The sequence below is a fragment of the Wyeomyia smithii genome, chromosome 3, assembly GCF_029784165.1.
Source record: "Wyeomyia smithii strain HCP4-BCI-WySm-NY-G18 chromosome 3, ASM2978416v1, whole genome shotgun sequence".
NCBI classification, from domain to species: domain Eukaryota; kingdom Metazoa; phylum Arthropoda; class Insecta; order Diptera; family Culicidae; genus Wyeomyia; species Wyeomyia smithii.
In genome coordinates, this window is record NC_073696.1 from 176,910,064 (window position 1) to 176,927,040 (window position 16,977).

Genomic DNA, 16,977 nt, shown 5'->3' on the forward strand with positions numbered 1-16,977 from the left:
GACTTAGAGGAATGACGCAATTTAATATTTAATATATATGTGACGTTAAATTGCGTCAATTGTAACTTAAGATCGCGTTTTACAAGATTTGAATCTTAAACAATGTATACAAATCAAATATTGCATCTTTCAACCTAATGCATCTTTGAGCAACTTAGAATTAACATCCTCAAACAACTTCTGGTTTGCTTGAGCTCCGGCGAAGTTGTACGAAAAAAATCTACTTTGAAATACATATGGGATTTTTTTGGCAACACATGTAAGAGTATCCTTCAGGGTAGGAATCTCACTCTCGTTCATTGTTCCTAATGCTAGTGGAGTGAATCTCCGCCAAAAACTGATGTATCGATTTCGACTAAAACTATCATTATGTACTCCAATATCATTGACAAAGTTGAATTCGTAAAATACCCTTTAAAAACCTAAACTAATCCACCCAGCGGTCAGACCCAGCCTTTCTCATTCAAACTTATTATTTGTAAAAATAGAATTACATGAACGCTTTAATACAATAAAGGTATATTCACTCTTTGGGTTCTAAAATATTGATGTAAATGAAGTATAAAATATGAAATTTGACGTAATGTAAGTGCTCAAGAAATAGCGAAATAAAAGTAATGACTCTTAATTCCGAACAATTTAATCACAAGCGATACCGGGAACGTCAAATAGTACGATACCACATTTAAATTATGTTGAGGCCACATATATTGATCAAAGCAGGTATAGTTTTAAATAGCCTTTGAATTTCTTTTCTTTCCATAACTTTTGAACCACATATCAAATTGTTATGAAGTTTGTTATCTATAAGTTTGAGAGATGACTCGTTCGTATGACACTAGTTATGTTAAAAAAAGTCGTGTAATCTATGAGATAATAGACTTTCGTTGTTTTAACAATTTTAAACATAACGGTTGCTTAAGGTCGATTATAACCAAATGAAATGGGAACGTATAGGGCAGCCAAACTTTGAAACCACGTGTTCGATCATAATTCATCAGTTACCTCTTAACTAGCCCGTTCATCTTATATCAATATTGTTCAAATCGGTTGTGTAGTTTCTGAGATAATGAAGTTTCGTGATTTTCACATTTCGATACATTACAGACTAAGTTACAGTCCGATTACCGTAAAACTCAATAGGGTGTTATGAGGCAGCCAGAATTTTCATTTCACACAAATTTTGTGGAAATCGGGTCAGCCATCTCTGAGAAAAGTGAGTGAGTTCAAGTAGTTTCCGGAATATTTTCCTTTTCATAGCTGGATTTCACATTTTTAAACATAACAGGCAAAGTTATAGTCCGATTGCAAAACAAATCAATAGGGTCTTATGGGGCAACTAGACCTTCCATTTGACACTGATTTTATGAAAATCGGTCCAGCCATCTCTGAGAAACATGAGTGAAATTGAACAGTCTGTAGAACACGTTTCTCTCCATAACTTTTGAACCACAAGTTCAATCTTTATAAAATTCAAAAGTTGAAGGTTTTTTAGGTAGCCCGTTCATTTGATATCAATTTTATTGAAACCAGTTGTGTGGTTTCTGAGATATTGATGTATCGGGATTTTTACATTTTGATACATAACCTCTAAACTAAAAATCCGATTACTATGAAATTTGATAGGGTCTTATAGCGCAACTAGACCTTTCATTTGCAATTAATTTTATAAAAATCGGTCCAGCCTTCTCTGAGAAAAGTGAGTGAGAAAAAAATCACCACATACACACTGACACACACATATACACACACATACAGAAAATGCTCAGCTCGTCGAACTGAGTCGAGTGATATATGCCATTCGGCCCTTTGGAGCACTTTTATATCTTCGGTTTTGCAAGTGATTGCTATACCTTTCTAGGAGAAAGGCAAAAAGTATTAGAACATCGTAGACGGTATAATGAAACACGTTTTCGTTTTTTTTTTCAGAGAATATACACACAAAGACATTGTGAATCGGGCCCGATAATGAAATAATGAAGATATACGAGGAAAAACGTAAATTAATTCATATCTTCCAATTAGAAGTACAGTCACTTCACGATTATGGGTCAGTCACAATTACGAGTAGTTTTACAGAAAAACGTCTATTTCATATAGTTTGGACATTGTTTTTAAGTCGGTTCATTCTTCAAAACGATTAAAATTATTTAAATTTGCCAAAGTAATTTAAAGAAAGAAAAGAACAAATTTCGTGTTTTTTTCAAGCTTTTACACTAAAATGTATCAAAACCCAACACCAAAAGTTATTCATATTTACAGGCCGGTTTCACTTCTCAAAATGTGGAAAGAGCAGAGTGAATATTCACCGCTCACTTCTTGCCCAGTGTGAGCGCAGTGTTAAGCAATTTTTTGCATCTCACTTCTTTCTTCTGCTTCGTGCTGTGTTTCTGCCTCTCGCAGAAAAAGTAATAACTTGCTGTTTACACTAGAAATGATCGAGTTCGGGTTTGAAAATTTTTGAAGGTGTCGCGTACGGGTCGGGTTCGGGTTTGAAATTGTCGGGTTTAGTCTGAAAACTTGAAACCCGAGTATATCAGATAAGCATTTTTATAAGATAACTAGCTGACCCGGCAAACTTCGTCTCGCCCATTTTTGTGATTAATTTAATAATTTTAAACATTCAAAATTCATTGATTCCTTGCGATTTGCTTATAGTCTAAAAATGCACGACGAATCAGCCATAGGAAATGATCAAAGTCAAAAGGCAAATCGTTTGAAATGATTGGTTTTATCGAAAGGAAAACATCCTCGACTTTTGGCTTCTGTACATCACCTCTATTCTGAAAATATTCATATTGAGTGGTATTAGATCATTTTCAGCTGTTTTTCTGGCATCAATCTGATTCCGCAAATACCCATATTGGGTGGTGTTCAGTAATTTTGTTGTTTTCCAGAAACTAAAAGTGGTAATCTTTGCATTCTAAATAGTGTCCAGGGTCAATGCTTGGCTTCTATGCATCATCTAAATTAAGCAATATTCGGTCTTTTTCGGCAGTTTTTCCAAATCCCGAAGTCGCTATATTGGATATCAAAATGGCACACATTCTGACCCCTGGGCGTCATTCTAGTTTAAGAAACACCCATATTGGGTGTTATTTGGTCTTTTTCGGCTGTTTTCCAGAAACCGAAAGTCGCCATCTTGGATTACAAAATGGCATTTGAAGAAAATTTCTGGCCTCTGCACGTCATACTGGTTAAAGAAACACTCATATTGGGTGGTATTTGGTCATTTTCGGCTGTTTTTCAGACACCGGAAGTCGCCATCTTAAAATTAAAAATGGTGTATGTGATCGATTCCTAGATTTCTAGGAAAACCTGGTTGAAATATCTTTTTTTTGTCTGTATTTTTGAGGTTTTCAGCCTGCGGCTGGTTCGTCTCATTTAAATACCTGTTCAGCTCATATGGGAGACCTGCATCCCCTTCCAGAATACAAAGGAGCATCAAACCACCATAGAAGTTTATGTTTGATTTGTATAAGAGCCCTGCTATCGAGAAAAGGGAGGGGTGTTGAAACACCATTAAAATATTTTTAGCCCCCAAAAACCTCCACATGCTAAATTTGGTTCCATTTACTCGATTAGTTCTGGAGATGTGAAAAAAATTTAGTTTCATTTGTAGGAAACTTCACCCTTCCAGAAGAAGGAGGTATGTTAAACTATTATGGACTATTATGGACAAACCCTAAAAATATTCACCTGTCGAATTTGCTTCCATTTTATTTGTTAGTTCTCGAGATGTGCAGAAATTTGTGTTTCATTTCTATGGAACCCCTCCCTTCCAGAAAAGGAAGGGATCCCGAAATATCTTAGTCACCTTTCTCGGGCCCTGAAACCCCTATACACAAAATTTCACGCCGATCCGTTTAGTCGTTTCCAGTAGTTGGATCAGACAGACAGACAGAGCTGCATTTTTATATGTTTAGATAGTTGAACCGATCACCGTGACGGTAGCCACCAGTCGAGCGTGATTCTATTTGTATCTAATTTTCGGTGGTAGCTTTTAAAGGATGATTTCAAAATAACTGTCGAGAGTCACCTATTTTGAATTGCTGTCATATTATTGTTGTTCATTGCGCCTTCTGCGATCTCATTTCTTCGTTGTATGGAAATTCTATTTTCGTGAATTCCACCATGTTCCTTTAAATTCTCTTAGTTTTCTCGCCGTAACAATTTGCCTTGGATGAAGACGAACACAACAAAACAAAGCCAGCTCAAATCAGACGCTCTGTTGTAAAGTTATGGGCGGTCGCACATATATGTAACTTTTTTTTTTTAAGGGGGGGATTTGTTAGTAGCTTAAGTATTTATGATAAATATTAGTAAATAATGAGTATGTGTGTCCAATCACAAATGGTGACTTCTCAACACTGTTAGAAACTTGTAATTTTAATTGTTAGGATTTGTTAGCTTTCGCAATTGGGACTTATCATTCGTAGGGATTTAAATCTACTTGTCAGAAAAGGGGAAGTAAACTTACAACTAACTTAATTGCTAACTTATTGGCTATAAAGAGAGCTTATCGTAGCAATTGAGGATTGCAACGATTTTTGTCGAAAATTGTTAATAATTTTATTTGACATAGCTTCTAATGGTTCAACACCAGTAAGTCTATATAATTCGAGTGTACCAAACCAAGGAGGACGCTTCAAAATCATTTTCAGAATTTTATTCTGAATCCTTTGGAGCGTTTTCTTCCTTGTTGAACAGCAACATGACCAGATCGGCACAACATAAAGCATTGCTGGTCTAAAAATTTGTTTGTAAATCAAAAGTTTGTTCTTTAAACAAAGTTTAGAACTCCTGTTGATGAGAGGATATAAACATCTCGTATATTTGATGCACTTGGCTTGTATACTCTCAATGTGCTCTTTAAAAATAAGTTTTTTATCATAAATTAGTCCCAAGTACTTAACCTTGTCAGACCAACTTAAAATAACCCCATTCATCTTGACAACGTGATTATTGTTTGGCTTGAGGAAAGAAGCCCTAGGCTTATGCGGAAAAATTATCATTTGAGTTTTAGAAGCATTGGGAGAGATTTTCCACTTTTGCAAGTAGGAAGAAAAAATATCTAAACTTTTCTGCAATCGACTGCATATGACACGAAGACTTTTGCCTTTTGCGGAAATGCTTGTGTTATCGCAGAACAATGACTTTGTGCATCCTGGAGGCAAATCAGGAAGATCTGAAGTGAATATATTGTACAGGACTGGACCCAAGACTGAACCTTGAGGTACACCTGCTCTGACAGGAAATCTATAAGACTACACTTTTCACTTTTAATTCACTTTTACTATTTAATTCTATCACTTTTCACTTTTCACTTGCAAATACGTATTTCGGCACTGACATAGTGCCTTCGTCAGTGCCTATTCGGACTGTGACACAGTCCAAATAAGCACTGACGAAGGCACTATGTCAGTGCCGAAATACGTATTTGCAAGTGAAAAGTGAAAAGTGATAGAATTAAATAGTGAAAGTGAATAAAAAGTGAAAAATGTAGTGAAAATTTTTCTATCAAGACGCTCGAACATAAGTGAATAAAAAAAATCTATAAGATTTTGAATTCTGATAGACAATCTGCAGAGTTCGATCAGTAAGATAATTTTTTAAAATTTTGATTAGGAAAATTAAAAGTTTGCAATTTCGCAATCAAACCTTTATGCCAAACAATGTCGAATGCTTTTTCTATGTCTAAAAGAGCAGCTCCAGTGGAATAACCTTCAGATTTGTTAGCTCGTATCATATTAGTAACTCTGAGCAATTGATGAGTTGTGGAATGCCCATGGCGAAATCCAAACTGTTCATTTGCAAAAATTGAATTTTCGTGGATGTGTGACATCATTCTGTTAAGAATAATTCTCTCAAACAGTTTACTTATTGAAGAAAGCAAACTGATTGGTCGATAACTTGGAACTTCAGCTGGATTCTTATCCAGTTTTAAAATGGGAGTAATTTTTGCATTTTTCCATAATTTGGGAAAATATGCAATTTTGAAGCAGCAATTGAAAATTTTCACTAAAAATTCCATTGTGCTCTCAGGAAGATGTTTGATTAATATATTCAAGATTCCATCGTCACCAGGTGCTTTCATATTTTTGTAATTTTTGATAATTGATTTAATCTTATTCAAGTTAGTTTCAATTATTTCTGCAGGTAAAAAATTCTGGAAAGAAATTAAATCAAATTGACGTGTGACTTCATTTTCAATTGGACTCACAAAATTCAAATTTGAGTTATGAACACTCTCAAACTGCTGAGCAAGTCTTTGAGCCTTTTGGATCCCATTGGATACAAGAAAACGTTCACCATCTTTTAAAACTGGAATAGGCTTTGAAGGTTTCTTAAGAATCTCCGATAGCTTCCAAAAAGGTTTTGAATATGGTTTAAATTTTTCTACTTTAGTCTCAAAATTTTGATTTCTCAGAAGAGTAAATCTATGTTTAATCTCTTTCTGTAAATCTTTATAAATAGTTTTAAAAACAGGGTCACGAGAACGTTGATATTGACGTCTGCGGACATTTTTCAAACGAATTAGAAGTTGAAGATTTTCGTCAATTATTGGTGAATCAAATTTCACTTGAGCCTTTGGAACAGAGTAATTCCTGGCATCAACAATTGCACATTTTAATGCTTCCAAAGCGGAATCAATATTCACTTCGTTTTGCAAATCAAGCTCATTATTGAAATTTCTCTCAATATGAGTTCTGTATCTTTCCCAATTAGCCTTGTTATAATTAAAAACAGAGCTCATAGGGTTTAAAACTGGTTCTTGTGATAAAGAAAAAGTTATTGGAAGATGGTCAGAATCAAAGTCAGCATGTGTGATCAAATCACTACATACATGACTTTGATCTGTTAGCACCAAATCAATTGTTGAAGGGTTTCTTACAGAAAAAAAGCATGTAGGACTATTCGGAGACAAAATAGAATAGTATCCTGAAGAACAATAATTGAATAAAATTTTGCCATTGGAATTACTTTGAGAATTATTCCATGAACGATGTTTAGCGTTTAAATCGCCGATTATAAAAAAATTCGAACGATTTCTGGTGAGTTTTTGTAAATCACCTTTAAAATAATTTTTGTGCTCGTGTGTGCATTGAAATGGAAAATATGCTGCGGCAATAAATAAAATCCCAAGTTCAGTTTGAACTTCAATTCCCAAAGTTTCAATAACTTTCGTCTCAAGATGGGGAAGAGCACGATGTTTGATTCGGCGCTGAATAACAATTGCAATTCCACCGCCGGAACCCTGAATCCTATCATATCTATAAACCACGTAATTGGGATCATATTTTAATTTTATGTTAGGTTTCAAAAATGTTTCAGTAATAATTGCAATATGCACATTATTTACTGTTAAAAAATTAAAAAGCTCATTCTCATTGGCATTCAATGAGCGAGCATTCCAATTTAATATTTTAATTGTTTTATTCAAAATCATTGCTAAATTTAAAATTAGAAACAATTTTAATAGTAAAATTTGTGCCTATTTGAATGGCTTCAAACATTGATTTTGCCTGCAACATGGCGTTCATAAGATCGAACATTGCCTGTTGCAGAAAAGAAAGTTTACCTGCCGTAATAGGCCCCAGGCAGTTGACATTAGAAAAAAACATTTTCGGCAGCAATATTAGCTGGAGTAATAGGTGTACAATTATTTTCTAGCGTGTTTTAACGATCATTTTCGAACTACCAACACTAGGCGGTATAATGTTCGAACTACCTGTAACCTGTGCATATGTTAAACGGGTATGCAAAGGAGTAGGTAAGCTATGCGTCACTGGTACGCTTGGAGAATTTTGTTTTGAAGTTGATTTTAATTGAGAAATTGAATTTTGTTTACCTTGCCTTGCCTTAACAATTGCTAAACGGACTGGGCATTGATAAAAATTTGACATATGGTTGCCGTTACAATTCGCACAGCGAAAATTTTTACTCTCTTTCCTTTTTGTGGGAAGAGTCTCCACAATTAAGACATTTTTGGTCCATGTTACAGAATTTGGAACCATGGCCATAACGTTGGCAAGTACGGCATTGGGTGATAGGCTTTTCACCTCCGCCATACTTCCTATAAATTTCCCACTTTACACGCACATTAAACAAAGCATGTGCTTTTTCAAAAATTTTTAAGTTGTTAACCTCATTGCGGTTAAAATGAATTAAATAATTAACAAGGGAAATTCCAGTTCTCTGACTGTTATCGCCTCGTGATTTTTGTTTCATTAGAATTACTTGGGTGGGGGCTATGCCAAGTAATTCTGATAAAGTAAGTTTGATCTCATCAACGGTTTGATCGTTGGTGAGACCTTTCAATACGACCTTGAACGGCTTGGCGCTCTTCGTACCATATGTAAAAAATTTATACATTTTTTCAGTTAAATACTGAATAAGACGATTACGACCCTTTATAGAGTCGGCTAATAAGCGGCATTCGCCTCTACGACCAATTTGATAGGTAACTTTAACGTCAGAAACAAACGTTGAAAGTTCCTTTTTGAAAATATTGAATTCAGAAGAAATAGTTACCACAATAGGTGGAACTTTTTCCTTCTTTAAAGAATTGACATTTTGTATAGTTTCATTACTCATAACTTCCATTTCACCAGCTTCTTGCTCAGGCAAAATATCAAAAGGATTGTCACTACAGACACTCGAAGTGTCAGAAAGAGATGCCTCTCTTTTCCTCCCCGCAGCGATGCGAGGTTTCTTTTTCCGTCCAGCCATTTCAGGTGATACGAAAAAAGTTAAAACAAATGTTAAATTCAAAAGTAGATAGTCTTGAGAAAGACTGATGGGAAATAACTTTCAGGTAGTCTTTAAAAGACACACTGACAAAACACAAACTTTGAAGCTATAGGCAGTCAAGGACCAGTCCACAAGCAACCGAAAAAACGTCTGATCTGTAGAACAGTTCAAGACGCACTGTTTGATATATGTAACTTTATTTTATATATAAGATGATGTCTGATTCATGCAACTGTGAAGATCAGTAACATTTCAATGCCATTCGAGGCTCAAAGCTTCAGGGCAGCCTCAAATTGGTACAAAAAATCGATCCTCCAAAAAAAAATCTCGGGTTCGGGTTGCGCACGGGTTTAATAGTTTCGGGTTCGGGTTTCACAAAAATAAAATTTTCGGGTTCGGGTCGGGTTCGGGTTTGATCGTAAAAAAAAGTTCCGGGTACGGGTCAGGTTCGGGTTTCAAACGAAAAAAAAATCGGGTACGGGTTTGAAAAAAGCCAAACCCGACCATCTCTAGTCAATTTTCGGGCAAACATTTTTTTTTTCGAGATAACAGCAGATCTCGACGTTTTATGCATTTTTAAGTCATTTGGAATCGAAAAAAAAGTTTCGTTTTTTTCCAATTTCATGTTTCATGTAGATTTTTCAGAGTCGAAAAATCACAACTTTGAGCTCTTTGAAGCACCCCTAAATCATGCCCGATTGAGCTGAAATTTTGCACAGTTAATTTTTTTAGGTTGATGGACAAAATGTACATGGTCGGCTTTTGAAATTCGAAGATGAAATTCTTTTCATACAGTCATTGCCACTCTATTGTCTATAGTACCGTGAAGAGAATTCAACTCCGGGAAGGAATCAAATCATATGGAGTCAGCCAAACCGGACCATAGAACAGAATAGTGTGGCCAAAACCCGTCCTCGGAAGCTATCCGAGCAGTGCTGATCAAGTTCGACGTGTGTCTTCTAATAGACGATAAAACTGACTGAATTCGAGCAAATCCTAGGTCAAAAATTTTGGAAGCGGCTCGGGGGGAAATCCAGTCAAATTTATTTCAGCCGACAAATTCGCACAAAGATTTGTGATTTGGCAGGGCATCTGTAACGAAATTTTTCGTTCAAGAATCGTATGCAGAGGAAGGGGTCCAGAATGTTCAGAAAGACCTTAACCCAACCAATTACTAGGCAATCATGAAGAGGAGACTCAAGGCAGTTGCACAAGATAGCAAAAACGATGGACGTAGAAAATGTGCGCCACCTTATGAGCCGTATTACAGGAAAAAATCGAGAATTCCTTTTAAACCATGACGAATAATTTTATCCATATTTTTCGTAAAAGTGTGAAAAATTGCTACATTTGTGTAAAAAAAAGATCTTGAATTCAACAATAAGTTTTAATAGTTAATAGTTTTTGTTTCAACACTATCAGAAGCAAGCTTCAATGCCCTCTCTTGTGATTTCTCACAAGTTTTTATCTCTCTACAAACGATTCGCTGCCCTCTTAAAGCAAGTGCTTTCGCAGTGAAAAGCCTTGCTGTAACCATCTACGAGCTTCAAAGTGACTTGATCGATTGTGTCGCATTACTGTGTAATCCCGGCGTCCTGCAGTTGCTCTATGTTTAGCCATGGCGTTCGACTTCGACAAGTACTCTGCCGGGGTGAGATTTTGTCAAAAAAGCCTTTCCCCTAGAAAGGTATAGTAATCACAGCAAAAACTAAAGGTATAAAAATGTGGGTGTGTGTGTATGTGTGTGTGCAACGCTCTCCCAATCTCACTCTGGCTGGACCGATTTTCATGAAATTAATAACAAATGAGCCACATAAGGCCCTATTAAATTTTATATAATCGTATTTTTGGTTTAGAGGTTATATATCAAAATATAAAAATCATGAAACATCATTATCTCGGAAACTACACAACCGATACATAATCGGTTTTCAATAAACGGGCTACCCCTAAGTTTCGAATTTTATAGAGATTAAACATGTGGTTCGAAAGTTATGGAAAGAAACATGTTCTGGAGACTGTTTAATCTCATTCATGTTTCTCAGAGATGGCTGGACCGATTTTCATAAAATTAGTGTCATATGAGGGGTCTAGCTGCCCCATAAGATCGTATTGGTTTTTATTGCAATCGGATTATTACTTTGCCTGTAATGTTTAAAAATGTGAAATGGAGCTATGAAACAAAATTTCGCTATTTTTTAGCACAAATATTACGTCAAATTTCACATTTTATGCTTTAATTATTTCTTCAAATACAAGATCAATATTCTAGAACCCAAAGAGTGAACATACCTTCATTGGATTGTATTTGGCAATTCAAGGATGTTTGAATGAAGTATGAAGTTAACTCCTGGCCTCTGAGCATTATCCTGGTTTCTGAAAAACTCATATTGGATGATATTGGGTCACTTTAGGCTGTCAAAACAAAAGTTGAGTTTGTTACCTGAAAAATGAACAGCAGTGTATCTACGAATAATATACAAGAAAAACATTATAAAATAGTAAGTATAGGGCGGACCCTAAACTACGTGTACTATTAAGAGACACGTATAACACACCAGAAACTAAGTTCCATACAATTTATAAAAAATGTATGAGCTTTATGATTTAAAATAATATCATATAACATCTTTAGAGTACGCTTATTATTGTTAAAGTTATAATATTTGAAAACTATTGGAAATCATTAAAATGCCGCTAAAGTGTTATTTTAGGAAAAAAATACCTGACAATTTTTACCAAAAACTATAACTTTATTTTTTTTTTTAATTAAAAAAACAACATCTTTTGATTTTGTTTTTTGTTTTTTTTGAAGTAGAATACTTCTCTCAGGAAGTTCGGCTACATAGGGATGTAAAATGAAAATCTAAAACCGAAAAAAGTGAAAAATATGTCCAATTTCAAATGCTAATGAATCGGTTTGTATTCGATGGATTTCCTTCGTTCTTGCAGCAATAGATTGGAAAGATTTTTCCCAAATGCAGATAATTGTAATTTTATTATTCAAACTATTGTACTATTGAGAATAGTCAAGCCCTGTCAAAACGAAAAATTCGACCTCTGATTGGTCGTTATATGATTGCTTCCCAAGCACGGTCGACAGAATCATAGACCTTGCCATTTGAAATGTGCAATTTGGCCTATATAAAGGCCTGTTTCACTCGAAGCCGCTCATTAAAATTGTAGACTGCAACAAGAGCAGTCCTCCCTTAGCATCAGCAGTGGATACAACAGCAGTAGCAGTGCAGCGGATAACGGCCACAGCTGTGGTATGGCAACGGATAGCGGAGCGCGTCTCAGCATCGATAGCAGGACCAGGTGATGCAGGACAGCGGATACCTATGGCAACGGAAGCGTCCACTACTGTGGCAACGAGGATAGCGCAGCGGTTGACGTTGATCTCAGCATCAATATAAGCAGGGCCAGCTGATGCAGTGTGGCATTTTAGTGAAATGTTGTTTCTGAGCGATAGCATGCACACTAGCAAATGCATCCATTGAAAAGAATGTTCTGGAAAGCTTTTCAGTGTTTATTTTCCCCCAAGGAATACTATATTCGCATTGCCAGTGATAACGCAAAGATATCAAACATTGAATTAAACAACAAATTGTCCTTTTCAGGATGAAATAAAAACCTAATTGAAGAGTTAATATGTTCTCTTAAATCAATTTACACTTTTATCAAATTTAGACAGATATATATTTGGTTCCATCTCCGTGTCTCAGAACGAACTGAATTATCTTTTCCTTCAGTCATGAGCACAACATCCGAAAAGCTTTCATTATCAGCATAAAAAATAATTTTTCGCATAATCAAAATTCAAAAATTATCAAGTCCAAATCATGACAAGCAACTATATTATTGAAAATGGTCAATCCTTGTTGAAGCGCGAAATTTGACTGATCTGATTAGTCGTTAATATGATTGCTTCCCAAGCACGGTCGACAGAATCATAGACCTTGCCATTTTAAATTTGCTATTTGTCTGTATAAGAGTTAGGATGGGAATTATCGACTGAAATGGCTATCGATAGTAATCAATGATTTCCTCCTACTATCGATACTTATCGATGATTTCGTATTACTACTGCGACTGCGACAACAGCAGTCCTCCCTTAGCAGCAGCAGTAGCAGTGCAGTGGATACCAGGCGGATAGCAGCCACAGCTGTGGCATGGCAATGGATAGTGCACTAGTTGCAGCGGATCTCAGCATTGATAGCAGCTGGGCCAGCTGATGCAGGGACAGCGGATACCAATAACACCATATAGCGGCCAAAATATTAACATGGCTACGGATATCGTAGCAGTTACAGCGGGTTTAGCATCGATAGCAACTGATGCAGTGAGGCACTTTAGTGAAATGTAGTCTCTGTGCGATAGCGGGCACTAGTAAATGCATTCAATTAAAAGTTGACTCATTTTGACAACACATGAGCCGTCTAGTTTTAAGTGTTAAATCAGCTTTTCACTGTTTATTTTATCACAAGGAATACTCTATTCGCACTGTCAGTGATAAAGCCAAGATGTGATCGGTATCTTATCCGATATTGAATTCAACAACAAATTAAAAAATGATTGACACGCAAGCAGCCGGGTTTTCTTGTAAAAGTATTCTACTTCATCCTTGCGGTCGTGGCTTTGCACACAACCCTCCTGTGATTTTTTTTATTATGAAGCATTCTTTGTTCTTGTATAAAAAGTTTCTACAAGGCTTTAGATAAATAACATACGCAAGTTATTTAAAAAATTACTGTTGATACTAAGAAAATACAAATTTTTCAAACTTTTGTGCAAATTTCTATTCAAATCAATCTATTCGATTACATATTTGAATATTTTCCACCATTCTCGCTACAAACTCAAAAAACCTCTGAGTAAAAAACACGGTTGAAAATTTGCTTGGCTTACCTCTTGTTTGTAATTCGATTATCATGATCAGGATAAAATTGCAGTCAGGTAAATAAAAAGATTGCTCGGTGACAGATTCATAAATGCGTGGACGATGCATCTCGTTATGATACACCCTCGTAGTTTTGGGGTAATCATCACAAGCAAAATTTGCTTACTTTGGTGAATTGGAAAGCCCAACTGCAAATTTGCTCCCATATACGATCCTCAATGACTCAGTGAGGAGGAATATCGCAGGTACTTGTGAATTTATTCAGGGGAAAAAGAGAAGTAACAAGTAACCAGTTGGAGAGTTGGAGGCGCAAAATCAATGCAACTCGTTTACCAGCCAATCGAGCCAATCGGTTTCTTCACCAAACTGGAAAGTGGTTTGTGTTGGTTGGGAGTCTATTTCGCGTAACCGTCCATGAAATGCGTTGGTTTAAGTTCAGATTGCGCGTTTGGCATTGGAAAAATCGTTTCCAACCGGGTATGAATGGAAAAAAATTGACAGCGATGACCAATGATCTGATTTAACTCCTTACGTGATGACGCTTAATTAATTAACTTACGCGCTTCCGATTTTCATCTTCCCTGATGTTATTTTCCTGCTTGAACAACCTCTAATATGCAAGATTCGAAAACGTCATATTGACGCGAATTTTATTGAGCACAATAGTGCAAGCATATGTGTCGTTTCAATTGAAGAAATGAGTACAATTGTTCATTGACAGTTTGCATTGTTGTGGTTATTATTAGTAAATAAGTTTTATGATATAAATATTCGTATGCGTAGTGCTCTTATCCTCATTATTTGTCAGTATGACAAACTATCTGAATTAGCTGTAGCCGTAGCTCATTTCCTCTCCATATGTGGAAAGGTTAAAAGACATAGCATCATCCGTCATTTTTCTTCCAATTGATTCGTTAGCATTTCCGTATTCACAACAGCAAAACTAACCCTTTTCCTGGTCGTTTCCAACTTGTTGCAGATAAAGCCTTTGTACGTTTCCTACCAGAAAGACCTATCCAATACGCTCTGGGAGCCGCTGAATACATTTTGGGCTGAGTGCTACGAGTCGTGTAAATTTTCATCTCAGCGTCGTGCGAAGCTCCAAATGGAAAGTCGTCGAAAGTTTCAGGTGTGTTCGAAATTATTGCCTATGGTAATATCTATCAACCGATAATAATGACGATGATAGATTTGTACCAAATTAGTTGTATCTATTCAAATACTTTTAATGTGTGTTTTGTTTTCCAGGAGAAAATATTGATCCCTTGTCGTGTAAGGCAATCGGAGGAGCTTGCACGAGTCAATGTGCAGCAGACGCAGCGAAAAGCCAGAGATGCACTCATCGATCGACGGTGGAGCACAGTGAAGCGTTTTCTTTACGGATCAAAAGGAGCGTGGACCAAACTGTGAGTATTAAACAAGTATTTTTCATTTCTTTGTGTTGATTACTTTGATCGCCAAGAACATTTTTATATTTAAATTTTCGATTGAAAAATAATCAGTAATGATAATTTTCGCTGTGATTCCGATGAAATGCAAATTAGAGCGTATAATTGGTTCAGTCATTCGCCAAAGACATTTACTCAGTTTTCGAACTTGTGCCATCGTTTAAAATTAAAGGCTAACTTTTGCAGCAAAATTATAGTTTGTAGAAGAGCCAAAACGTCAAAATAATTTTAAATCCAATCAACGAACTAAAATTTTAACTAACGTGAATGCGGTCCATTATTCAGCGAACCGCCGAATAGATGATACTGTGGAAACTACCTTAGATTTAGGTATTCCTGCATTTTCAAATTAATCAATCTTGATTTTTAATATTATATGTAAGGTACGAAAACATGTGTGTTGGTGTCATATACCAATACTAACGCAGAAAACGATAACCGTCGATGGTATCGGAAGTAACAGACAAGACGAGTAACCGTGATTACTGCATAACTTCACGATTTTACTAAAGTAAAACAAAGTCTTTTGTTTTCATTGTTCCGAGCTTGCGTTTATTGAGCTAATAAAACTAGAATAACACTTAAGTCACACACAGTCAAACATAACAGTAGAGTGCGCTATTGATGCACTGCTCTTGGTATGCACGGTTGATGGGTTCGTATGGTACGTTTATTTGCTTTAGCGATAATGCTGCTATTTACAAATGGATGATTCTAATTGTCTTGTGTACATTGTGTACGTTTTTGTACGGATAGTTGCTCATAGTCCAGAAAAACAGGCAGTGCAGTGGTCGGTCGACAGATGTTTGATGAAGAATGTGCCGGTGATTTTCACAAAATAGAAAGATTTTGTTGTATATAGTGGTAAAGTGCAGTCCTAAATATTTTTCTGTACAATCCCGACTGATTCAAACATTCAAACCTAGTTTAACCAAGATATCCTAGTGGAGCAGCAATCTTTGCCACTGGAGCAACGGCCTTGACTGCAAGTGGTTCACGATGCACAACAGCGTTGAATCCGTTGACTGGATCAGCTGTGTACTCAACTACACGACGGGTGCCATCAGGTTCGACCAGAGAGTATGATCCGGTGACGACATCTCCGCTGCGAGATTCCTGCTGTTCCTTGTTATCACCAGTTAGGGCATCCTGCAAAAAAGTTCTAATGACATAACTGTATTATGCTCTAAATCCTCCCTTCACTTACAGCAATGTGATAGCTGTAGCTGTATTGTGGGTTAGGGTCGTAATCATCAACGGCCTTGGCAATCACTGGAGCAGCAACTTTGGCAATAGCTGGATAAGCGGCAGAAATAGCAGCTGGGTATCCGATCGCTACAGCATTAGCCACAGCAACAATGGCGGCAAAGACGGCGAACTGTCAAAGATTGTAATTGAGTGAATTTTAAGCTACGCGTTAAGCGTTATTCAACTTACTTTGAATGCCATTTTGGAAGATATGCGAACTCTGTGACAACCGTGTGTTGATTATAATCTGTTGAGCACTGTCCACTCCTTTTTATAGCAGGTATGTTCTAAAAATTACCCACATGATACGGTTGGCTCACTATCACCGTTTACAATTCTGTTTATTTTTGTTTTTGTTTCTTTTCTGTCATAGATCAAAACTGCGTGTATACATAAGCTGTACTTACATTCTTGCCTGTGCGTATAGAAGGTACAAGTTCAATCTCGCGAATCATAGGTACTTGAAGTGCTGTATAGGCAGTACCTAATTTTACGAACGTGAAAGTTCATGCTTAAAGTCTCGCCCTGCCCCGGCATACCAACTAAGTCAGCTCGAAAAAGTTGACATGGGTTAAAATCGGTTGTTCGCTTTACACGCTTGCTCTAAAACAGTTTATGTATACTGAA

General features: G+C 36.4%; 2 protein-coding genes across 3 annotated transcripts in view; one reads left to right on the top strand and one right to left on the bottom strand.

Annotated features, from left to right (window-relative positions):
- The window catches only part of LOC129729839 (neurobeachin-like protein 1), a 108,003-nt gene that overhangs the window by 26,832 nt on the left and 64,194 nt on the right, over positions 1–16,977 (top strand). For both annotated transcript variants that reach the window (XM_055688681.1, XM_055688682.1), the window contains 2 exons: positions 14,634–14,783; positions 14,903–15,060. In XM_055688681.1, coding sequence (XP_055544656.1) covers positions 14,634–14,783; positions 14,903–15,060 — 308 coding nt within the window. The remainder of the gene's footprint in view (positions 1–14,633; positions 14,784–14,902; positions 15,061–16,977) is intronic.
- On the bottom strand, positions 15,649–16,670 carry LOC129729846 (larval cuticle protein A2B-like). The gene is made up of 3 exons (XM_055688692.1): positions 16,540–16,670; positions 16,310–16,480; positions 15,649–16,251 (listed from the first exon to the last, which is right to left on the bottom strand). The coding sequence occupies exons 1-3, from the start codon at positions 16,549–16,551 to the stop codon at positions 16,030–16,032; spliced, it is 405 nt and encodes a 134-aa protein (XP_055544667.1). The 5' UTR covers positions 16,552–16,670; the 3' UTR covers positions 15,649–16,029.